The 25,554-nt window shown below is 35.3% G+C and overlaps 1 protein-coding gene across 3 annotated transcripts in view; it reads left to right on the top strand.

The window, feature by feature from the left end:
* The window catches only part of ROCK1 (Rho associated coiled-coil containing protein kinase 1), a 148,404-nt gene that overhangs the window by 110,514 nt on the left and 12,336 nt on the right, over window positions 1-25,554 (top strand). For all 3 annotated transcript variants that reach the window (XM_059409313.1, XM_059409314.1, XM_059409311.1), the window contains exons 19-27: window positions 3,184-3,344; window positions 4,396-4,580; window positions 6,305-6,374; window positions 8,476-8,570; window positions 15,451-15,616; window positions 16,797-16,890; window positions 17,338-17,426; window positions 21,373-21,561; window positions 22,664-22,823. In XM_059409313.1, the coding sequence (XP_059265296.1) occupies window positions 3,184-3,344; window positions 4,396-4,580; window positions 6,305-6,374; window positions 8,476-8,570; window positions 15,451-15,616; window positions 16,797-16,890; window positions 17,338-17,426; window positions 21,373-21,561; window positions 22,664-22,823 (1,209 nt within the window). The remainder of the gene's footprint in view (window positions 1-3,183; window positions 3,345-4,395; window positions 4,581-6,304; window positions 6,375-8,475; window positions 8,571-15,450; window positions 15,617-16,796; window positions 16,891-17,337; window positions 17,427-21,372; window positions 21,562-22,663; window positions 22,824-25,554) is intronic.

Raw genomic sequence — 25,554 nt, 5'->3', positions numbered from 1 at the left:
GTATAGTTTTTAGCAGTCTAGGCTTCGAATCAATCAAACAAAGCTACTCTGTGACTATTAAAAAGATATTAAGTGAACAAATGCATGTAAAGTGCCTGTACATAGAAAGCTTTCAATAAATGGAGGGATCCCGGGTTACTCAGTTGGTTAAACATCTGACTGACTCTTGATTTCAGCTTAGGTCACGATCTCAGGGTCCTGGGATCGAGCCCAGCATCAAGCTCTGCACTTAGCGGGGAGCCTGCTTAAGGTTTTATCTCCCTGTCCCCCCTCTCTTCTCCCTCCCCCCACTTGCACACTCTCTCTCTCTAAAGTAAATAAATAGAAAGAAAAAAGAAAGTTTTCAGTAACCAGGAAATATTATTATTATGGTTAAAGATGGTGATATGCAACATCCAAGAACCCAAGCCAGAAGTCTTAGAATCATTTAGCATTTCTGCTTCCAAGTAATATAAACAATATATTCTTTTCCTTTTCTCTTTTAGTTCATGGGGATGTCTACCCTTTGCTTGATCTGTTGCAGCAAACTTTTAATTATTTCTATGCCAGGAATTGTTCTGTTTGTCAGTCTATCATTCCCACTTAGGAGTGATCACTTTTTTTTTTTTTTTTTTAAAAATTTTATTTATTTGACAGATAGAGATCACAAGTAGGCAGAGAGGCAGGCAGAGAGAGAGAGAAGCAGGCTCCCCGCTGAGCAGAGAGGCCGACGCGGGACTCGATCCCAGGACCCTGAGATCATGACCCGAGCCGAAGGCAGCGGCTTAACCCACTGAGCCACCCAGGCGCCCCAGGAGTGATCACTTTTGAAATTAAAATCTTAACTGAAAAAAAAAATCTTTTTGAAATTAAAATCTTAACTGTGCTAGTCATTCTTAAAATCCTTTTGTCTTTTCAGTGTTTGCAAGATACATGTCAGACTTCTCATGACATAAAGAATCTTTGGGTTAGCACTTAATCTTTCTTTATAGCCTTGCTGCTCTGCACTTTCTTATGTGTATTTCGTGTTTCAGCCATATTAAACTACTTTTTTTTCTTTCACATTTGTTAATTATTGGCTGTCTACTATAGACCAGGCATACCTGGGAGTATATACCACAGAATAAGACTGATAAGGACCCTGTCTCTTAGAGATTATATTCTAATGGTGGAGATAAGCAAAAAAGCAAATAAATGAAAATAGGTACAGATTGTAATCATTAATATGAAGAAAATGCCATGTGATAGTTTCCAGGAATTGCTATGTTAGATGTGATTTTGAGGAAAGGCCTCTCTGAACTAAATATATGAGTCAAAATGAACCATCTATTGAAAGAGCAGGAGGAAGTATGTTCCAGGTAGAAGAAGTGATAAGTTTAATACTCTTATTCTAAGAATAGTGGATAGCCATTGTAGTGTTTTGAGCTGTGCTGGAATGTGTAATTTATGTCTTTAAAAGACCACTCCTACTACTGTGTGGAAAATGCTTTTGAGAGAGAAAACAGTTTAAAAAGGAGATCAACTAGAATGCTCTAGTCTGTAGGCATTTGTGGTAGTAGAGCTAGAAAGAAATGGACATACAGAAGGTAAGAGTTGGTAAAGAATTGGATGGAAAGAAGAAAAAGAAGGAATCAAGACTCAAGCTTTTTAATTTTAACAGCCGGACAGATGTTAATACATTCTGACTTTGAGATGACTTGAGATTGGAGGGGTTTAGGAGGGGAGGGAAATAAAGTTGTTTGTTTAGATATGTGAACTTTGAAAAGCATATTAGATATATAGGTGGAGACATCAAATAGTCTATGTCTGGATCTCAGAGGTGAGGTACAGTTCAGGAGCCATACATATAGAGCTATATGGAGAACTTGATGAGATCAGCTAAGGGAAGAAAAAAGGCAGAATAGAAAAGGAATCATAAGGAGCCCTTAAGGTAGCCTAACATTTGGAGGTCAGATAAAAGAGGAAAACCGAGCAAAGGAAGCCAAGAAAGAACAGCCAAAGGGGTTACAGGAATGCCAAAAGAGTATGGTATTAGAACTTGAAGAGTATTAGAAAAGTGAGGAAGTTGTTCAGTATATTGAATTCTGTTAAGGTCGGTAAAGATGAAGACATGAACATTGTGTGTCCTCTGCATTTTACAAGGTGGACGTCGTTGGTTATCATACAGAGCAGTTTCAGTGGAATGCAGGAGATAAAAGCCAAATGGAAAGTAATAAATGGGTAGTAGATGAGGCATTGGAGACAATAAATGTAGATAACTCTTTCAGAGGTTCATGAACAGAGATGGATGGGAGCTGAGAAGGGATATGAGATCAGTAGAGGATATTTTAGGAGGGGAGATAATAAGATTATTCTGTTGATGGCAGTGATTCATTTGGAAGCAGGTAATTGTTGAGGCAGAGAAGAGATGAAATAATTGAAGGAACAGAGTCCAGAACAGAAGTGGATAGATTTATGTTTGATTAGAGGTGGGAATTAAGAGGTGATGATTATTGGTGTGGCTAAGTTGTTGGTAGGTTTGGGGGGAAAGATGAGGAAGTTCTATTCTAATGGTTTCTGTTTTATCACCTTGAGGTCACGCTCTGAGAGTAAAAAAGCAGACTCATTAAGTTTGAGTCATTTGGTGCAAATTAGTAGGTTTAAATGCAACTTAATAGGTTTAAAACCTTGGAAATTTAACCTCTCAGAACTTTAGTTACCAAATCTCAAAAAAGGAGCCTCACTGTAGGCTAATATCTTCTGCTAATGATGAAAGTAGGTATTATTATACTACCATGGAATCTTGTTTATCAGAGATGCATAAATTAGAATTCCTATCGGCCTTAAGTCCACTGTTCTGGAACAATGCAAGGTAGAGATGAATAACCACTGCCTTACTTTTCTGCTTTTATCCGCACTACCCCCATTTTTCTTATTAGTTCACTTTTTTCCCAGCTATATTTTCACCTTCTGGTCTGAAAATGGCTCTGAATAATTTCTCATATCATTGGCATGGGCTGGATTTAGGAGTTTTATTACTTTATTACAATTTATAACCCCCTTCCTTTAAAGATCCTACTATACAAACAATTCAAATAACATTAGGACTTCTATAGTGAATAGCTCTATTAGAATCCCAGGACAAAAACAGTAGGGATTTTTGGCACCAATTTGTTTTATACAGCCCATGAAAATGAAAATATGTATAACTTTTTTTTTCCACAGAAATGGAAAAAAAGCTGAAGGAAGAGAGAGAAGCTCGAGAGAAGGCTGAAAATAGAGTTGTTCAGATTGAGAAACAGTGTTCAATGCTAGATGTTGATCTGAAACAATCTCAGCAGAAGCTTGAGCATTTGACTGAAAATAAAGAAAGGATGGAGGATGAAGTAAGAAGAATAGTACTGGTTTTATTCATCTTAAAAAAGAGAAGCAATCATAAATTATGACTGAAAAGTTATTTTCTGTAATTTAAACACCGTCGAGAAGATTTGAGTGAAATAACCTGAATGTATATGTATTCACTGCTCTGAGGTCACCACTACACCCTTACCTCCTAGGATTTTCCTCTACAAATAGTTTAGTGAACATTCACACCATAAGGTCTATGTCATTTTGCACTATGACAGTACAACTCTGTAGAAGTGTTTTAGCTCCTCCCCTGAAGAATCTGACCATTTGCTTTTTTTTTTTTTTTTAAGATTTTATTTACTGTGAGAGAGAGAGAGAACCCACAGGAGCAGAGGGAGAGAAAGAAGTAGACTCTCCGCTGAATAGGAAGCCCCAGGCAGGTCTCAGTTCCAACCCTGGGACCATCACCATTCTGCTTTTAAAAAACAAAAACAACCTTTACTGTAAAGTTACCTCGTAATCCCAAAGAGGCACAGTTGCTCTTAGATTTCAACAAAAGTGTTAAACCACAGAGTTTTGACCAGTTTATATTGATAGAAAGCACAGGGTACACTTTTAGAAAGCGGTAAATAAAAAGATAAAATGATATTATATCCTTGTGGTTTATTATAGGAGGGATGAGATATTACCATTATTTAATTATTGAGTAAGACCTCAAAGGTTAATTGTCTGAGAGTCAGAAGCCAGAGTTGGTAAAGGGAACATTATCAGTGGTGATGATAATAAAAGAGTGATTAATGAGCGAAGTGAAGTGTCCTTACCTAAAGTGAAGGACAAAAAAGGACTTGATGTATCCAGAGAAGAAAAGACTTATTGAGTAGTAATGGGAAACTTGGGGACCGAGGTATTGATAGTCTTTAAACTTAAAATGGGAGGCTATAGGTGAAAATACTTTTAGAAAATAAAAGTACCTCTCTCCCTTTGCACTCTCCCCTCCTTGCCCCCCATTCTCTCTCTCTCAAATGAATAAGTCTAAATAAATAAATAAATAGTGGAATTTAAGATCCCAATTATTTTTCTCATTCACAGGTTAAGAATCTGTCCCTTCAACTGGAGCAGGAATCAAACAAGCGGTTGTTATTACAGAATGAATTGAAGACTCAAGCATTTGAAGCAGACAATTTAAAAGGTCAAGAAAAGCAAATGAAACAGGAAATAAATACTTTATTGGAAGCAAAGAGATTATTAGAATTTGAATTAGCTCAGCTTACAAAGTAAGTCTCAAAAATAACATTTTTCTTATTTGTGTTATGTATTTGCTTATGTTTGACATTTTCTGTGTATAGAAATATTGTATTTGGAGTTTGTGAAAGGAAGACTTCAGAAAAATTCATTTAGAGTAGAGATCGTTAAAAGGAGAAAAAAGGAGATTATCAAGACTACTTAATGACTTTACCATAAAACCAAAAGCTACAGATTTGGCATATGATTTTCATACCTACTAGACATGTTTGTTGACACTTGAATTACAAAAATCAGGGACAGGGTTCAGTACCTTATGGGAAATGTTCAGTGTTTCTTTATTCTAGAAGCTAGAGTTAGACATGATGACCCTGTATCTGTCTCTTTTTGTTCCTTCGGTTCATCTCCGAATGCAAAGTACCTTTTTTCTTCCACTCTGCGATATGATGTGTTCGTTCGCTTACTTGAAGTGGAGACAAAGCAAGGTGTCATTATTGCTTGCAGAATTTGTATAAAGACATCCTTCAGAAATTTAATGTCAAAGATGTGTGTATCTTATGCCAAGTCATGTGTTTTTATTTCCTTTGGGTTTCTATTAAAATATCTTCCTTTGACACCTTCATTTACAACATAGTAATGCTTGAATAAAATTGTCGTGTTTTGTTTTGTTGCATTTATTTTGGCGAAATTCTTTTCTGCCTTTTAGAGCCATCATTTTTGTGTAATGTGTTTTATAGTTCTCCCAAAATAACTTTCACTCACCATTCAGTGAACATTTATTATGTCCTTTTATCAACCATATGCCTTGGTAGATACAAAGCTATTGCTGTCTAATATGAAAACCTAGCAGATACAGACACAATTGTTTATCCTTGGCAGTGTATATCTGTGGGTTGCATTGTCAGGTAACAGATAACTGTCTTATCTGTTTCTGAGTAAATCATGTTCACGTGTGTATTATATATATGTAGATGTGTCTGTGTTCCTTCTCCTTTATCAGTTATTGTTCTTGCCTCCTTTCTTATTCCTTACCTGGTTTTTCATTTCCAGCCCCATCCCCGTGCTTTTTTGGATATCATGTATAGTACTATATGTATATGTAATGCATAGCATATGTAATATTATTAATATTTATTAAATATTTTCATGTCCCCTCTTTTTATTTGCTTACTTCACTACATAAGACACTTAAAATGTATCCCTAAAGGACACCTGGGTGACTCAGTCAATTAAACTTCTGCCTTCAGCTCCGGTCATGATCCCAGGGTTCTGGGATCGAGTCCCGGGTTGAGCTCCTTACACAATAGGGAGCCTGCTTCCCCCTCTGCCTGCATCTCCCCCTGCTTGTGCTCTGTCTCTCTTTCTGACAAATAAAGAAATAAAATCTTCTAAAATTAAAATAAAATATATTCTAAGAATGCTTTTCTCTATAAAAATTTATCATTTTTATAGAAGTATCATTTTTATTGTTGCAACTTGGATTAATCCACAATTAACATTCTCTTAAAAGTCACCTTCAGTAGAAAACAGTTTCCTCTACTTTGCATGGTATCACTTTATAAGGAACAAAATGGAACCAGACAGCATGATCTGACAAATAGAATCATAAAAGTAATACTTTGTAAGAAAATACAGTTTTTAAAAAGCAAAGGTCATTTTAGTAAACATTTTTATTTTTAGCAACTTTAATTAATAGAGAATAATATAAAGCCCAATGTAAATAGCACTCATTTACTGTTTTCTCTTTTACCTGAAGACAGTATAGAGGAAATGAAGGACAGATGCGGGAGCTACAAGATCAGCTTGAAGCTGAGCAATATTTCTCGGTAAGAATCATTTTTAACACTTCACTTGAAACAAGATATTAAGATTTTTAATGTGAATTGTGACATTTTTTCAAATGACCATGAACTGGTTTTCTCCCCCTTTTAATCTCCCCATCTCTACATTTCATTTCTGAATCTGAGTTCATGGTCTGTGTAAGTTGTAAAGAAATTACCATTTTTGTGAAATATTTCTAGAATTGCTTCAAACTAAAGCTATATATAAGACTTCATTAAGGGGTGGTTGGAGTGTCAGTATTTTCATGCATGGTTCATGTATGCATGTTACATTTGTAGGTATAACTGCATACAGTTATAGGTAGAGTTAATGCTCAACAGCTTTGGTCTTGTTTTAGCTCCCTGTATGCACTTCATGTATCTGTTTTGCTTTTTCCTCTGTAGAAGTCGTTCTAACTCTTATTGGCTGCAGCTTATTTTCACTACTACTTTAACATTTATAGCCAGTGCTTTGAGATTTTATTAAAGCTTCTGCATTTTTTATTTCTTTTGGTTGCCAAGTTTATACTCCACCATTTCAACTTAACATTTACCTAGCTTCTCCATTACTATTAACCCTGGCAGCTGCCTTTTCTACAAGTCTTAGTGCAGTTAAGTGAGAGAGTTTGAGTTGTATTGGTGAACATGTCCTAGAAACCAACTGAACAATATTGGAAATAATTATTTCCTTAACAAAGAAACTGAACACTAGTAGAGCTCTATAGAACTTTTCACATGTTCAGAGCTTCATGGTGTACTCTGCTCCTGTCCTAAATAAAAACATGGTGACTGACTTTCTGTTTTTTGCCTGTTTCTTGACTTGTTAGACTATCACTGAAATATGTTTTTAAATTATAAAAAAATTTGGTATTACTGAAAAATTTTTCCTTGGGTAGAGATTAATCTTACTTGTTCAAAGACCACTTCTGCAGTGGTGTGTAATACCATGCACACTTTCTTGTCCATATACTTTCACAGAATAATCTAATACCTCTTTTATTTACATTCCCATTGAAAAATTTGTACTTTTCTCCTAGAGAAGTGCTATTTCTTAGAGGGATAAGTAAGTTCACAGTTTAAAAGTAATTCTCCATAGCTATTTGCTGGTCCTTACTATTTTTTTTCCTTATCTTATATATGAAAAAGGATAGTTTACAAAAAAAGACTGCAGAACTGGAAGTTCCCTTTATAATCACAGCACCTTAACAGAACATGGGTCTAATGCTCCCTCATATCTGTTAAATATTTGTTGTTGGAGTTGGCAAAAGCTGAATGAATTTTATAAGGACCATTGTTCTATAATAAGTATGTATTACTTGTTAGCGGAATGTTTGATGAATCTTGTTTTGGTATTTTGTTCATGTCTCTCAACCGCCCACTCAATCCCACCTACCCAAAAAGAGAAGTGGTTTTTCTAACATTATTCACTTTAAGAATTGATATAACTTTTAAATGAATAGTGCTTCCTAAGTTTCTTTATAATGTTTTCCCAAATCAATATAATATTTAATGTCCTTGAGATATAATTTCTATACAGTTACTCGTAGCAATTTAAAGTGTATGTTTTGACAAATGTGTATACTATGTGACAACCACCAAAATGAACATGTAAAACCTTCTTTCACCACAAATTCCCAGTGGCCCTTTGCAGTCGCTCTTCCCCACTTACCTCTATTTTCAGGTAACCACTGATTTTGCTTTCTGTCACAATTGACTATTTTTACCTGCTCCAGAATTCCACATACATGGAATCATGCAGTATATAGTCTTTAGCACCTGTTTTTTTTTTTTTTTTTTCACTCAGCAAAATATTTTTTAGGTGTATTATGTAATTTGTATCAGCAGGTCATTCCTTTTTATCATTCAGTATGGATACTCCACAATTTTTAAAATTCATCTGTTGATGAACCTGATTGTTTACAATTTGTGATAAGGCTGCAGTGAAAATTCATGTACAAGATTTTGTGTGGATATATGCTTGCATTTGTCTTGGGTAAATACTTGGGAATAGAATTGTTGGATTGTATGTTGTTTAACTTTATAAGAAACTACCAAACTTTTTAAACTCCTCATAAACATTTCTTTCTCCCAATCACTTATTTTGCAGACACTTTATAAAACCCAGGTAAAGGAACTTAAAGAAGAAATTGAAGAAAAAAACAGAGAAAGTTTAAAGAAAATTCAAGAACTACAAAGTGAAAAGTATGTCTATCCATTTTTCTTTAGAACAAGAATCACTATTACATCATAGCATTCTTTAAGTTTAAAAATAGAGAGTAGATTTGCCATTATTCTGATGGGAATGATACAGCAAATCTCATTAGGCTAATTCTGAACAAATCAAACTAAATTTAGACTGATTTTTCTCTTTATGGTGAAGAAGTCCTACATTAACGCTATGGTAATTGTACAGAGATTTGGTAAACTCTAAACATTAAATTGTTTTCAAGGGTCTCTCAATCTTTAAACATCTATTTGTATTTAAATAGTTCATGCTGTACTTGTAAGTCCTTCTTTTATGCTATGTAAAGGTACTTAGGGTCTCCCTTTTAGTTATTAGGCAGGTTAAGTTCCATTGCATATCTGCTTAGGGCCTTAGAAGAAGACCTAAAGCTATTTAAGTATAACAACTTCTTATAGCTAGGTGGAACAGATATTAAAACTAGTTTTCTGACATTTTTATATTCTCTTTTCATGTAGAAATTTTAAAAATTTAATCATTTTATTGCTGAAACCAAAAATACATTAAATATTGTAACATGCACAGATCTATAAATTATATGACAAATGTTATTATAATTACCACCCATGAAAGAGAACCTTGCTATCCACTTTAAAAGCCCACTGTATTGCCTCTTCTTCCCCCACCACTAAATAATCACTATCGTAACACTTATTTGTTGATGGAACTGGGTCATTTTTCCTGTGTAATTTTCCTCAGTTGCACTGATTTTATTGATTCCATTTCCACAGTTGAACATTCTTGTTCTGTGTTTCCTGCAAATCTATGGTTAAATCTAGAACTGTGCTATCCAATATGATAGCCCCTGGTTTTATGTAGCCATTTAAATTGAACTTATTATTTAATTTTATGTATTATGTATGTATGTATAATATGTAATTTTATGTATTTTATGTAGCCATTTAAATTTAAACTTATTTTTAAAAATTTAAATTTATTTAAATGAAGTTTAAAATTTAGTTTTTCAGGTGTGCTAGCCCCATTTCAGGTGGCCAGCAGTCACATTTAGCTAGTGTCAACCATATTTGACAGCACAGGTGTACAGAACATTTCTATCCTCATAGAAAACTTAATTGGACATCCCTAACTGGGAGTCTTAGTCATATTCAGGTCTGATTTATACAGGGGTGAAGACTGCCTCATACATAATTGTACCGTCTGATTGTTTCTTTGTGTTGTTAACAACCATAGGCACTTAGTGCTTAGATCTTTAATATATTTAGTGGTATCTAAGGTAGGAGCAAAGGTACATTTTCTGGTTAGTCTCTGTGACAGTGATAGACCCCTGTTATAGTCTATTGCCTATCATTTGTATGGTGTCTGCAGTGTAGTATGCAGTCCCATGTTGTGTGCCTTCACTGTAAAGAGAGCACCCAATCTTCCACATACCATATTGTTCTATAGGGTTGATAAGTTTGCCCTTGTTTGATCTATTTAAAAGAAATATACTGATCACCACTAGTGTGGTAAGTACTATGCTTCATGCCAGTGATATGATCATTAGTAAGTTATGGTTCTTACCCTCAAGTACTTCAGAATCTAGTCAGGAAACAAATGTAATTAAGGTAAGTGTCTATAACAAAGTGCTAGGAACTGACAAGGTAGTGTCTTAGAAAGCTTCATTCTTTGAAGTGGAGAATGGATTAGAGGCAGAACTGGCGGATACAGGAAGTTGAATTATGTAACCATTGGAAAATCTAAATGTAAAATTATAGTGGAAGTTGACAGTAAAAGGAGAGGCAAGTACATGGGGAAAATAGGAAGTAGAGGCAATAGGACTTGTAGATTTAGGAGTGTGGGGACAAAAGTTGGGGAAGATTTCAGGTGGGTTCTCAAGTTTTTGACCAGGGAAGTTGGGGTGATGGTAGCACTGGTCCCTGAGTTAAGGAATGCCAAATTTGTGAAACAAGGGGAGACACGATTTTTTCCATTTCAGACCTGTTATAGGCAGTGCCTGTGGGTTGTCCCAAGAGAAATGGTTCTGAAATTGCTTCAGAGCTCAGAGAAAAGATAAGGAAGGACTTGAAGCTGATTTGACAGTCATTGTCATATACTGAAACAGAGATAGATGAGATTTGTTAAGGTGATTATGTACATCAAAGTTTATTAACTCATGAACTTACAGTACCACCCATTTACCTAATTTGAAGCTAGTTGGGTATGTTCAATGTGTAAGTTGTATTATAACAAACTGAGGAATTCATCTCAGTTTTAACCACTTGCTGCCACATGGTAACATTGATATTACAAGATCTGATTTTTCAAGAGGAGCCAGAAATCTGAATTTTATGTAAAATGTTGGCCCAAATTTATTTTAATTGTATGTCTGGAGGAACACTTATGTGGACTCATTTTACCCTCTCAGGTAATAAGCTGTAATCCCTACTGTAGGATGAGAAGATGTAAAGGCTGATGATAGACTTCTAGCACCTTTACTTCCAAAGAAAGGGCAGAGGAAGGGAATGTAAGAAGTAACCAGTAATACAAGGGGAAAACAGAATAGGATCACAAAGTCTAGGAAAATAGAATACTTCAAAGAAGACAAAGTGATTTAAAGTGCCAAATACTCAAAAAGGTCAGGTAAAAAATAAATTGTCCATTATATTTAAGGTTATTAGTTATTTTGTTGAGAACAGTTCCTAAATGGTAATAAGAATGAATATAAGGGTAAGGGTAGAAGTGGAGACCAAGCGTAGACAGTAGCCCTATTTACCTCCTACCGTTCAGCAAACTAATCAGTTACTCTTCTGCCTCAGGGCTTATGGACTTGCTCTCCCCTCTTCCTGGAACATTTTTCCTCTGAGTATCCACATGGCATGCTCCTTCACCCTCTTCAGGCCTAGGTCTAAATGTCATCTCAGAGGGGCCTTCCCTGAATATCCTTCCTAAAATTGTGCAAACTTCCCCACCCCACCTTGCTGCCCAGTTTAGTACTTCCTTACATGTTTTGTTTTTCTCTGTAGCACTTTTCCCTTCCCAGTATATTATAGCATTTGGTGACTTACTTTACTTACTGTTTTTCTCTCTGCTATAACTTAAGCTCAGCAAAGAAAGGAATTTTTAAATGTTTTGTCCTTAACTCTGTTTCACTGTTAAATATAGAGCACCTGGAATTGTACCTAGAACATAGTAGATGGTCAGTAAATATTTCTTAAATTAAAAAATTCAAGAAATATGGTTGTTGAGGCAAGGAGATAGAACAATAGCTAGAGGAGAAGTTGAAAAAGAGCCATTTCTTTTTAAAGATAGCAGAGATTTGAGCATATTTAAATGAGATATGGGAAAGATACCAGAGTGGGGAAAGTTACACATCTATTCATTGACTGAAACAAAATTTCTGAGCACTTTCTGTGGGCTGGAGACTTCAGTACTGCAGTGAACAAGAACAAAGCTCCTGCTTATAATCTTATAACCTAGAAGAAAAAGGAGTCATTAATAAATTGATTTCATTAAGGAGGCAGGAGAATAAAGGTGACAGATTGGCCTTAGGCATTGGTAAAGACAAGTCTTTTATTTATGGGGAGTTGTGAAGGAAGTTGAATGGCTATAGCTGCAGACAGTTTTACCCTGAACCATCTTATTGTTTCTTTTTTTTCTCTTGCACATATGCATAGCCAGGGATAGAACTGTAATTTGGGATAAATAGGTTTTCTGGCATTTTATATATAACTTAGATACATTTACCTGAATTTGCTACAAAGCAGTAAGCCTAGGTAGGAGTACATTTGTCAATCTCAAACCTTGTGTTATAATAGCCCAGAACTACCGCGAGGATCATAGACTTAATTAACATTGGCAGTACTTCCTATCTTTTCCTAACATACTAACTTCTCTGCACTTTGAGATAGCTATTTCATATCTTCTGCTTTCTCCTCAGATCTTCAGCAACCTGTCCTCATCCTCACACTCAACAAACGGCCTTGCTTCCTAGAAGTTGAGAACTTCTGCTCTGTCCCACCCTCATAGCTACTAACCTATCTTCCTCTGTAGCTATAAACCCTGCCTTCCTTGACTGATGTAAATAAACAAAATGTGCTTTTAACCACCTCGATCCCATTTTCTGCCTACATAAGAATATGACTTCAGGAATCCTCACCTTTCCTGGGTTCATTTTTTTCCTTCATACAGTAATTTTCATTGTTATGTAAACATACATTAAACATCTTTGTAAAAAATAGCCATCTTCTAAGTGCATTTTACTTCCAGCTGCCATCCTATTTTTCTGCCTCCTTTTGTAGCAGACTTCTTTGAAAGGTGACATACCATTTATATTCAGTTCCTCTTCTCCCTTTCTCTCTCTAGCTCATTCCAGACTTCTGCACTCAAGATGCTACCAAAATAACCCTTCCCATGGTTACTGATGACTTCCTAATAGTTAAAGACAATAGTCAATTCTCAGTCCTTATCTTATTTAACAGTAGCTGTTGACATAGTTGATTACTCTCTCTTGACAAAATTTCTTCAGTTGGCTTCTGTGATATCACATGGCATTTTTTCTTACTGAACTGGCTACTTTTAACCTCCTTTGCTCCTTTGTCCCTTCCCCTCTCTGAGACCTTTAAAGTTTGGAGGGCCCAAGGGATCACTCTTTCCTTGTTCTCATCCAGCTTCATGGCTTTAAATAGCATCAGTGTACAAGCACATTCTCCCCAAATTCCAGACTTGTATGTCCAGCCGTCTGTTTGACTCCACTTGAATGCTTAATAAGCATTTCATTTGTAACATGTCCAGAAAAAACTCCTGATTCCCATACCTTGCCAACCTGCTCCTCCCTGTTTTCCCCCATTTCATTTTAGCAATTCCATTATTTCCAGTTGTTTAAATAAAAAAAAAAACTTGAAATTATCCTAAACTTCTTTTTTTTTCTTATACTCTATGTGCAGTCCATTTAAAAAGCCTATTTAGCTGTAATTTAAAAGTATATCCAGCAGTGCCTGAGTGGCCCAGTGGGTTAAAGCCTCTGCCTTCAGCTCAGGTCATGATCCCAGGATCCTGGGATCGAGCCCCGCATCGAGCTCTCTGCTTGACGGGGGGCCTGCTTCTTCCTCTCTCTCTCTGCCTGCCTCTCTGCCTACTTGTGATCTCTGTGTGTCAAATAAATAAATAAAATCTTTAAAAAAAAAAAAAGTATATCCAGAATCTAATCAGTTCTCACTTGTACCATTTTTCAGCCTGATCCATATTGCCACCGTCTCCAGTTTTGGTACTTTCATTAGCCTCCTAGCTGAGATCCTTGCTTCTGCCATTGTCCCCCAACAGTCTTATCTTAAAACTGCAGCCAGAATGATCTTTTTAAAACCAAATACTCAAAGTAAAAGCCAAAGTTCCCTATACTGTCATAGAAAGCCTTACAAGGTCTGTTCTCTCTCCCCACTTCTCTCAATTCATTTCTCACAACTTTCCTTCATCTCTCACCTCACTCACATAAGCTTCTTTCAGACCAAACTTAGGGCATTTGTTATTAGAGATTTCTTCCACCTTAGCCCTGTATTTTCAGATACCTGCATAGCTCACTCCCTTACTTCCTTCATATCTCTTCTCACATGTCTTCTTAGCAAAGAGGCCTCCTTGATCACCCTGTATAAAATGCACATTCATAGCCTCTTCCACCTTTTTTGTTTTATTTTGTTCTCTGTGGCATGCTATGTACTGTTCATCTTTTTTAAATTGCTTCTTTCATCCCATTAATATATGCTTTCTCAGGGCAGAGACTTTGTTACTACTATATGTCTTAATTCAGACAGGGGTGTTTGACACATAGTAAACATTTAGGTAAATGCGGACAAATGAATAATTTTCTTCTTCTTTTTTTTTTTTTTTGTAGTTAGTATATGTCTCCCTCCTTAACCTTGAGAAAGAAAATTTCATTTGAGGCGCCTGGGTGGCTCAGTGGGTTAAAGCCTCTGCCTTCAGCTCAGGTCCTGGGATCAAGCCCCACATCGGGCTCTCTGCTCAGTAGGGAGCCTGCTTCCCTTCCTCTCTCTCTGCCTGCCTCTCTGCCTACTTGTGATCTCTGTCAAATAAATAAATAAAATCTTTAAAAAAAAAAAAAGAAAATTTCATTCTTATCATTCCCTTAGTAAAAATAGTTGGAAGTCATTCATTCACTTAGCAAACATTTATTGAGTATCTACTGTATATAGGGAAGATACAGTCATGACTCAGAGAGTTTATTGAACAGAAGTTCTTTAGGAAGAGCAAGCAAACTGGAATGATCTGGTCCTGGTCTGAATGTCAGTTCCAAAAAGCTTTAAAGTATAATTCCCAAGGAGCATTCCTAGAATAGTTTATAGTGGTTTACAAATCTATTTATAAGTCATCATAATCTCATTACATTTCAGAACTGAAAGGATCTCAAAAATCATTTAACCCTCTCATTTTACAGGTTTGATTAAATTGAGCTCCAGGAAATGTAAGAAATTTGCCCCGTGTCCTTACCCAATTAGTGAAGAACAGGGATGATAAGGGTTAAGGTCTGGCCTCCTGGTTTACAAGCCTATTACTTTTCCTCTCTCCTATGCTACCTTCCATTCTAAATCCACAACAAGTTCGTTTTCAAAAGTAGACTGCTTGCCATTGCTTTACTACCTTTTCTTAGTTAAGCACAACAGCAGGTACAGGATTAAAGAGTTCTTTACTTGTACAGTTTTTCAAAATGTTAGAAGTTAAATTTATTACTTTTATAGAATTTTTGCATTGGATTCAATAATGAATTTTATTTTAAGCAATAAAATACTTAATTCTTATTGTTTAAATATAGTTGTCTTCTTTAAGCATATCATTAAGTTGGAAAAATAACTGAATTTTTTTATAACCATTTCTCTTATAAATCTATTGCAGGGAAACTCTTGCTACTCAGCTGGATCTAGCAGAAACAAAAGCTGAGTCTGAGCAGTTGGCTCGAGGGCTTCTAGAAGAACAGTATTTTGAATTAACCCAAGAAAGCAAGAAAGCTGCTTCCAGAAATAGACAAGAGATTACAGATAAAGATCATACTGTTAGTCGGGTAAGTGTGATTGTCAGGTAAGTTTTATGACTGAAATTTATCTAAATCAAAATAGGTCACATCTTAGTGTTAGGGTGAATATGTGTGCATATGTATTTACTTTGACTTATACAGAGTGGTCAATCTGTACTTATGTATAAAATAGTTTATATAATCCAAAACCATTGTTAATGATTTTTTAATGACTGAAATTCTTATTCAGTGTAATGTGGTTTTTCTCTTTCTAGCTATAGATCTTTTTTTTTTTTTTTTTTTTTATTTTGACAGACAGAGATCACAAATAGGCAGAGAGGCAGTCAGAGAGAGAGAGGAAGGAAAGCAGTTATCCTGCTGAGCAGAGAGCCCAGTAAGGGGCTCGATCCCAGGACCCTGGGATCATGACCTGAGCCAAAAGCAGAGGCTTTAACCCACTCAGCCACCCAGGCGCCCCTCTAGCTATAGATCTTAATATATTTTATGTAAAGAAATCCTTGGGTTAAATTTATTTGTTGTATTATCTTAATACATTGCAACAGACTTTGTGACCACAATTTTATAAAACTCAGAAACTGTTTTGGGATGAGAAATTCTTTATGGATATCTACAAATTAATCTCAGAAAACCAGTACTACAATTACTATTCCTGAAATTTACACTATTTTCTATATAGATCATGGAGATTGAAAGGGGAGTTAGATTTTTCTTTTGAAGTTACCATGAAGTGTTCTGGTATTAGAAGTCCTGGGTTCAAAGCTTAGCTCTGCCTCTGAGAAGTTACATGGTCTTGGCAATTTACGTTACTACCTTAATCCTCAGATTCTTCGTCTATAAAATAGAAATAATACCAGGGTGCCTGGCTGCCTCAGTCAGTATATCATGTGACTCTTGATCTTGGAGTTGTGAATTTGAGTCCCATGTTGGGTGTAGAGTCTACTTTTATTAAAAAAAAAAAAAAAAGAAAGAAAGAAAGAAAGAGGGAAATAATACCTATTCTACAAGATTCTTATGAAGGTTAAATGAAGTATATTTGAATTTAAGTATATCCACTTACGTTAAACCAGAACCCAGGCATTTTTATAACAAAGCAGTATCTGACTCCACATTTAAGGAGAATGCAGTTTTTGGTTTTTTTTAAGGTCATTATTTTAAATACAAGACTAGCAAAGTGAATGTAACTTAAACCTTTGTGTATTTTGTTAAGCTTGAAGAAACAACCAGCATGTTAACCAAAGATATTGAAGTATTAAGAAAAGAAAATGAAGAGATAACCGATAAAATGAGGAGGGCAGAGGAGGGTACGTAAGGTTTTTTGTTTCTGTTTTTCTTTTTTAATCATAATGTTTCATCAAGTTCAGTGGTAAATCTTGAGCTATTCATATTGTGTGTTAGGTTTTTGAAATTTGTTTTCAAATGTTAAATAACTCTTGTAGCCTTAAGAATTATCTTAAGATAATTTAGAACTTAAATGTTCTCAGCCCCAAAAATGGTATGTGAGGTGATGGATGTGTTCAGTAACTTGATGGTAGAATCCTTTCATGATGTATACTTGTATCAAATCATGTTGTACAGCTTAAGTATCTTACAGATTTGTCAGTTATAGCTCAGTAAAGCTGAACAAAAAAGAATTATCTTTACGAAGTTACTAAAAGTTATGTAGTATATACTAATTTAAGTAAAGAACATTGTTAATTTGGAACACAATTTAATGTCATATAATAACACTTTATATAATTTATTAACAGAATATAAATTGAAGAAGGAGGAGGAGATCAGTAATCTTAAGGCTGCCTTTGAAAAGATTATCAATACAGAAAGAACCCTTAAAACGCAGGTATACATGCTCTCTTAGCCTTTTCCAAATGTTTTATTTGAATATCATATATTCAGAAATTAATATTTTTTTGTGTACTTTTTCTTAAAACTTAGGTTATAATGTTCAGACTTTTCACTGGAACAAATAATGTAATATTCTTTCTTCATTCAATATAGAAGACTTTTCAGAAAATTGGATTTCAATTGAGTTAAGAAAGAAGATGTGAGATAGATAGGTGGAATAGTAGTCAGCCTTAAAAAAAGAAAGAATGAAATCTTACCATTTGCAGCCACAGGGAGAGAACTGTACTGTATTATGCTAAGCAGAATTAGTCAGAGAAAGACAAAATACCACATGATTTCACTGATGAGTATAATTTAAGAAAACAAATGAATATAGGGGAATGAAAAAAAAAAAAGAGAGGGACACAAACCATAAGAGAGACTCTTAACTATAGAGAACAATCTTAGGGTTGCTAGAGAGGAGGTGGGGGGGTAGGCTAAATGGGTGACAGGCATTAAGGAGGACACTTGTGATGAGCACTGGGTTAGTTAATATAAGTGATGAATCATCAATTTCTGTCCAGAAACTAATACTACACTATATGTTAACTAACTAGAATTTTAATAAAGGAGAAAGAAAGTAGCTTTCCTGATCATTTGACTAGTAAAAACATATTTTAGATTGTACAGAAGACCTATAATTGACGGTAGGAAAGCTTAGTGAAAACACTTGACTGAAGCCAAAAGAGAAGAACTAGGAATAAATAAACTATAGGGGTGGCTGTATCATTTTACTGTGTATTTAGTGAAGCAGCTAGATCAGATTTAACTTGATATCTTACATTTTATTAAGTTATCTAGTAGTTTAAATTCTTCATAACATATTGTGTATCTCAGTTGATTTTATGATAAAATAAATGTTTTTACCTTTTTTTTTTTTTAAGATTTTATTTATTTATTCACCAGAGAGAGAGAGAGTATGTATAAGCAGGGGGAGCATCAGGGAGAAAGAGAAACAGGCTTCCCACTGAGCAAGGACCCTGATGCAGGACTCAATCCTAAGACCCTGGTATCATGACCTGAGCCAAAGGCAGATGCTTAACAGACTGAGCCACCCAGGCGTCCCAGTATTTTTTTACTTTTTTATTAAACATTTGTAATACCCCTTTACCACTTACCTGGTCTCCATCTCAGCAGTTTTTTATGTTGCAACCAGATTAATCTTTCAAAAATGCACTTAATATCTGTTGATAATCCTTCAGTGGAAGTTCTGTGTACCTTTATATACAGAGACCATGAAGAAAAAAGATTGACATTTGACGTTTATTACACAAAAATTCAAGTCTCTGGAATCCAAAACAACATAAGCTGAAAGAAAAAAAACTAGAATATTTATAGAAAATACAGATAAATATAAAGAATATCTCCAAATTTTAAAAAGGCAATTTAATGTGGAAAAAAGGAGGGCATTTGAAAGAAAAAGAAACAGTAAAGAATTTTAAGAAGCTCAACCATAACAGTAAGCCAAGAAATAGAAATTAAAGTAATAATGAGGTATGTTTTTGACAAATGGGCACATTTAAATTAGATACAATCCTATTTGGCAAGAACATGGGGAAAGTTTATTTGTATAGTTTTTGAGGGAGTAAACTATGAGAATGATTAACACAGACTAACACGTTTTAATGTGCATATTCTTTGACCTAGTAATTGCACATTAGGAATTTATCCTATATTAAAAACTCCACAAATGCTCAAAAGAAGTATATACAGATGTAATTATGCAATGACATTTTTAATGGTGAAAAGTAAAATTAACCCAACCACCCATCAGCATAGTATTGACAAATCATAATACATCCATGCAATGCAAAGAAGCCATTAAAAATAAATGAAATAGGGGCACTTGGGTGGCTGAGTCACTTAAGCATCTGCCTTCGTCTTGGGTCATGATCCCAGATTCCTGGGATCAAGTACCATGTCAGGCTCCGTGTTCAGTGGAGAGTCTGCTTCTCCCTCTCCCTCTGCATCTCCCCCTGCTTCTCTTTCGCTCTGTCAAATACATTTTTTTTAAAAAAAGTAAATGAAATAATACATAATGACATAGGAAAATATTTCCTATGATGTATGATATAAAATCAAAAATTTTTTTAAAGATTTTATTTATTTATTTGACAGACAGAGATCACAAGTAGGCAGAGAGGCAGACGGAGAGAGAAGGAAGCAGGCTCCCTGCTGAGCAGAGAGCCCGATGCGGGGCTCAATCCCAGGACCCTGGGATTACAACCGGAGCTGAAGGCAGAGGCTTGAACCCACTGAGCCACCCAGGCGCCCCTAAAATCAAGTTTAAAAAGCAAGTTGCAGCACAGAATGTACAGCATGATTCTGTTTTTAAATTTAATTAGATTTGTAATCAGTTTATATATGCATAGGGAAAATTTAAATACACACCCAGCAGATTGAAAGAAGAGACTTAAGCAGAGGTGCTCTTTGATGGATGATACATACCACAAGAGCTTTTCACTTTCTTCATAATACATTTTTGTGTTTGATTTTTTCTTGTAATATGTTAGATTTACTATTGTAAAAAGAAAATACTCATTATGAGTTCAGTGAAGTAAGTTTTTACTGCATTGAAAAATTTATGGACTCCCCATCCTAGATAGGACCAAATCTACATGGAAATGATAGTGGCTCAGGTTATTTTCTATTTTTCTTTTAAAGGCATGTTTTCTTAAGATTTTATTCATTTATTTATTTGTCAGAGAGCGAGGGAGAGTAAGCGCATGCACAAGCAGGCAGAGTGGCAGGCAGAGGCGGAGAGAAAAGCAGGCTGCCTGCCAAGCAAGGAGCCTGATGTGGGACTTGATCCCAGAAACCTGGGATCATGAACTGAGCTGAACAGCTTAACAGACTGAGCTACCCAGGCGTCCCCTTTTTTCTATTTTAATGGAAAAAATCTTTTTTTTTTTTTTTAACATCATTGCTGAAAATACCATGACTTACGTTTTAGTTTATGTAGCTTAATGTTTTTAAGACTTCTGTCTCATTTTGAATATATTCTTTCCTCTGGCAGAGGGGGTTAGCCTCAGCTAACATTTATATTCCCTCTTACATGCAAAGGGGCCTCAGTATGGCCTAGTCTGCTTCCCTGTCTGCTTACTTTTCTCCTTGTCCAGAAGAAAAAAATTATTATCTTTCATCTGATAGTAATGCCATTCTTGGCTGTCCCTGACTCCCCTCTTTAATATGGTTTCATTTTGCTTATTCAACTCCTGTTTGTCTTTTTAAGAAACATATGTGGACACATAGCAGGTACACCAGGAAGCCATCCCTGACCTCCCAAGTTTCAGTTAGGTACTGCTCTCATAGCATCCTTTTGCCTCTTTTCTTTTTACTCACCATTCTCTATTATAATGCTTGCTTGTCTGGCTCCTCCACCAGATTAGGGATGATGGATGTAACCTCGGGGCATAACTGTGTATTCTTTTTTTTTTTTTAAGATATATTTATTTATTAGAGAGAGAGAATTCCTAGCAGACTCCGCACTGAACGCAGAACCTGATCCTGGGCTCTATCCCACTACACTGAGATCACAACCTGAGCAGAAACCAAGAGTCAGAGGCCCAACCAACTGTGCCACCCAGGCGCCCTTGTATATTTTTATATCTAGTACCAGTCAGAGTGCCTACATTATAACAAGTGCTGGATAATTGTTGAATGATAAATGGATTTTTGCAAGCCTATTTGGTTCTTACATTTGAGTGAGATAAAACAGTAATAGTTACTCATGCTACCAGTTATCATGTCCCAGCCTTCATTAGGTTCTTATCCTTACACACAGAGTCCTGCTTTCTGATTTTGAAGGAAAGAAAAATATATTTTAGTGGAGATTTAAATTAGGTATAATTAGATTATAGTATATAATTAGATGATATAGACCTTTATTAATATTTTAATAGGCTGTTAACAAGTTGGCAGAAATAATGAATCGGAAAGATTTTAAAATTGATAGAAAGAAAGCTAATACACAGGATTTGAGAAAGAAGGAGAAGGAAAATCGAAAGCTACAACTGGAACTCAACCAAGAAAGAGAGAAATTCAACCAGATGGTAGTGAAACATCAGAAGGAACTGAATGACATGCAGGCGGTAAGGTTTGTGTGTGTGTGTGTGTGTGTGTTTGCAGGATTATTTGCTTAATTTGTCATTGCTATTTATACCTGTCATATGTTGATCTTATCTAGATTTTTTAGTATAAAAATGCATATTCAGGATTGTAGAGTCCACAGATTGATTTTTATGACTCTGATATGAACTGTGATCTTGAAAAACTAGAAAGATACTCTTATCTATTAACCATGATAATTTGAGTAATTTTTACCCATTAGCATGTGCTTGATTAAAGATGCTGCTTCGAGAGAAACTACCAAAGGTTTGCCTCTTTGACGTTAGACTGAAATAGAAGATAGGACTAGGAAAATACTAAGTATAGTTGAGATAGAGGATTTGAAGTATTATAGATTTTTTGTTTTCTCTAATCAGGACTCACTTTTCGGAAATCAAAATTTCAAACTTAATTTTTTTATATTTCCTGGTTTGTTAATAGTACAAAATTAAGAACATGGTCTCTGGACCTAGACTGATTTAGATACAAGCACTGGCTATCATTTGTGGTTTTACCGTCCTGAGCAGCTTTCTGTACCTTTTAAACTACTTCATTTGGAGCCGTAAAAGCATTTCCTGTTGTTTTTAACAGGTGTTTGGTGTTTGGTTTTTGATGCTTTGTATGTATGTATGTATGTATTTATGTATTTATTTATTTTGAGAGAGGGAGGGGAGCCCAGCAGACAAAGAGGGCAAGAGAGAATCTTAAGCAGGCTCCCCGCCCAGCACAGAGCCTGATGTGTGAGGCTCAGTCTCAAAAGCCTTCAATCATGACCTAAGCCAAAATCAAGAGTTGGGTGCTTAACCAGCTGAGCTACTCAGGTCCCAGCTGCTTTGTATTTAAAAATTAAAACAAAAGATTTGTTTAAAGCAAGAAGAAAAGGAGGTTACCCAAGCAATGTATTACTGAGGAAGAGAACTTACATTTTTACAATTATATCATAATCTGTAGTATTTAACATTCATGAAGCTTACATTAATTTTTTAGGAAGAGTAACTTTAGATTCTTTAACATTTACAGTTCCATTAATTCTTAATTTCTTAATGCTGGGAATTTGATAGTCATTTTTTGTATTTTTCAAAATAGCAATTGGTAGAAGAATGTGCACATAAGAATGAGCTTCAGATGCAATTGGCTAGCAAAGAGAGTGATATAGAGCAATTGCGTGCTAAACTTTTGGACCTTTCGGATTCTACAAGTGTTGCTAGTTTTCCTAGTGCTGATGAAACTGATGGAAACCTTCCAGGTAAGAATATTCCTGTTCATTCAGGTTTGATTAAAGACATGGAAATTAATGTATGTTTCTTTCATTTAACTTTCTACCCTTTGTCATTTTTTTCCATGGACCTTAAGATGTTTCTGTTTCTGATAGCCAAAGTCTGATTATGTCTGCATTTTATAGAATAAGAGCAGTCGAAAGAAATCTTAGGCTATTAAAGTGAATCTAAGAGGCTGTATCTGAATAAAAATCTTGAAGAACCTTATGAACCTATGAACACTTAACTCCATGGTGAAAGTTGAAGCTGCTGCTTTTACCTTTCACTATTTAAAGAAAATTATGTTTTCATGAGTAACAGCTCTTTAATGTTTATGTTTTTGTTTTTTTGTATTGTTGTACAAAAACTAAGAACTGGGCTTAATAATCAAAACCACAGCAGCCTATAGAGAGAGACCTTTCTAATGTAGTTTTGATAAACTTTGGTCAGACTTTAAGTTTCAAATTTAGAGAAATAGATTAAAAAGGATTGAGAGATGCAGTGAGGGGGTAGTCAATTGAAGACAAAAGTGAGTATGTAGCATTTCAGACTTTTTTCCTTTGTCTTTTTTTTTCCCCAGTAAAGAGTAAATTTAAAAATAAACATCCATTCTTGGGTTTATTATAGTGTAAGTTATAGTACATTTATATATTTTTTTAAGATTTTATTTATTTATATGACAGATCACAAGTAGACAGAGGAGCAGCAGGCAGAGGGCAGAGCGCGGGTGGTAAGCAGGCTCTCTGCTGAGCAGAGAACCCCTTGCGGGCCTCGATCTTGGGACCCTGGGATCGTGACCTGAGCTGAAGGCAGAGCTTTAACCCACTGAGCCACCCAGGCACCCCTGTACATTTATATTTTTTTAACAGAGGTAGGCAATACACATAAGTTCAATTTAGGAATAAATAGGGTATAAATATACACACACATACATTTGACATCTACATATCCTTTGGTCAAGGTTTTAGAAGCTTTGTTCACATGGTCATAAATATGAACATCGATTTTAATTTATGTGTTTCCTGAATAATGTGTTAGATTTAACTCTTGTATACCATGTCATCCCTGCCCTCTTCCTTTTGTGTCTTTGCTAGCCCCAAATTAGATATCTGAGAAAGGACAGAGAGTGAAATTTCTTTTAAAACGGTCAAGGAGTTCCTTCTGTTTTCCCATTATTAGTTCTCTGAAACCTCCTGCGTCTTGAAAATCTTGTAGGTGCATGTCCTTTATCAGAGGATCAGTTTGGATTTAATAAGAACCTCTTGCTTCAGCTGTTGTTTGAAAATCTTTCAAAAGTTAGTTTTAATCATCAGAGTATGACTTTTAGGGATGTTTTGCTACATTCTTGAAATTGTAGCTCAGAGTCCCTCTTCATTAATCCCAAGCTGTGTCTTGAGTTATTCAGTAAAGGAATTCTTACTCAATTTAGTGGAAGTTAAATAGCCTGACCAGGTTTTTGTCTTTATTCCACCCATTTACGTTTAACTTTGATTATAATGTCTTATTATGTTTGCCTTGGTTTTCTTTATATTAGGTTAAACATTGCAGAGACTTTATTGATGAATATTACTTAGAATAATTTGAATTGAATGATTCGTTTGGGAGACATCTAAAGAGGAGGCAGGTGACGAGTTTTTGTCTTCCATTCTGGCTTATTCAAGAAAGTTAAACTCAGGATGATCAGATGGTTTGATTGGCAGACTTAAATTAGGGCTCCATTTAAATTTCTGAATCCTGACCTAATCCATTTAGGAATAAGTCGGCAAAGAAACTGTAAAATGTTGCTACTGACTCCATTCTGAGTTATATCACTTAGAATAGCTGTGTATTTTCAGAGATTCTGTTGTAAGGTTTTCAAAATTCAAACCAAGTGAAGGAAAAAATAATACTGATGGGCATTCTTCATTGCTATAAAATGAGAAAGTCAGTTATCCCTGTCTCTTATTAGTGCACTTTTAGTCTTGAAACTTTACAAAGATCTCTGTTGTGCTAACTTTCACACTGTACGTAGACAGTAATGGAAAATCTTTATTTTTTTAACCCATTTTTGCATCAGATGTTTTGCTTAGTAAATTAAAAATCTGTTCTAAATCTATTTACTAGAACTTGGGGTGCTTGGATGGCTCAGCCATTACGTGTCTGCCTTCGGCTCAGGTCATGATCCTAGGGTTCTGGGATCGAGCCCTGCATCGGGTTCCCTGCTCAGTGGGAAACTGCTTCTCATTCTCCTATTCCCTCTGCTTGTGTTCCCTCTCTTGCTGTGTGTCTCTCTGTCAAATAAATAAAATCTTTAAAAAAAAAAAAAAGAGTTACCATTAAAAAAACCAATTTACTAGAACTTAAAAATGGGCATTGGCAAATAAAGTTAAGGTTTTGCTGTCATATCTAGGAAGAACTGTTAAAGAATTCTGATAGTCGCTCTTAATTTAAGAGAGTTACATATGATTCAAGTATCTAAAATTTTTGAAGATAATGACTAATGATTAATTTTACTTAGTTTAGAAAATTAGTTAATTGAACTACAGGCTGAAAAGGGAGAACTTTGTAGGGCATACATTTACTTAACAGTTAAAATAAAGGCTTTTTGAAATATGGATCATTTTTTTAGCGCAGCAAGATTTTTTTTTTTTCTTTTAAAGATTTTATTTATTTGACAGAGAGATACAGCAAGAGAGGGAATACAGCAGAGGAGTGGGAGAGGGAGAAGCAGGCTTCCCACTG

The sequence above is a fragment of the Mustela nigripes genome, chromosome 8, assembly GCF_022355385.1.
Source record: "Mustela nigripes isolate SB6536 chromosome 8, MUSNIG.SB6536, whole genome shotgun sequence".
NCBI lineage: Eukaryota > Metazoa > Chordata > Mammalia > Carnivora > Mustelidae > Mustela > Mustela nigripes.
The sequence above is the reverse complement of the archived record's forward strand: the minus strand, read 5'-3'. Positions and strand labels throughout refer to the sequence as shown.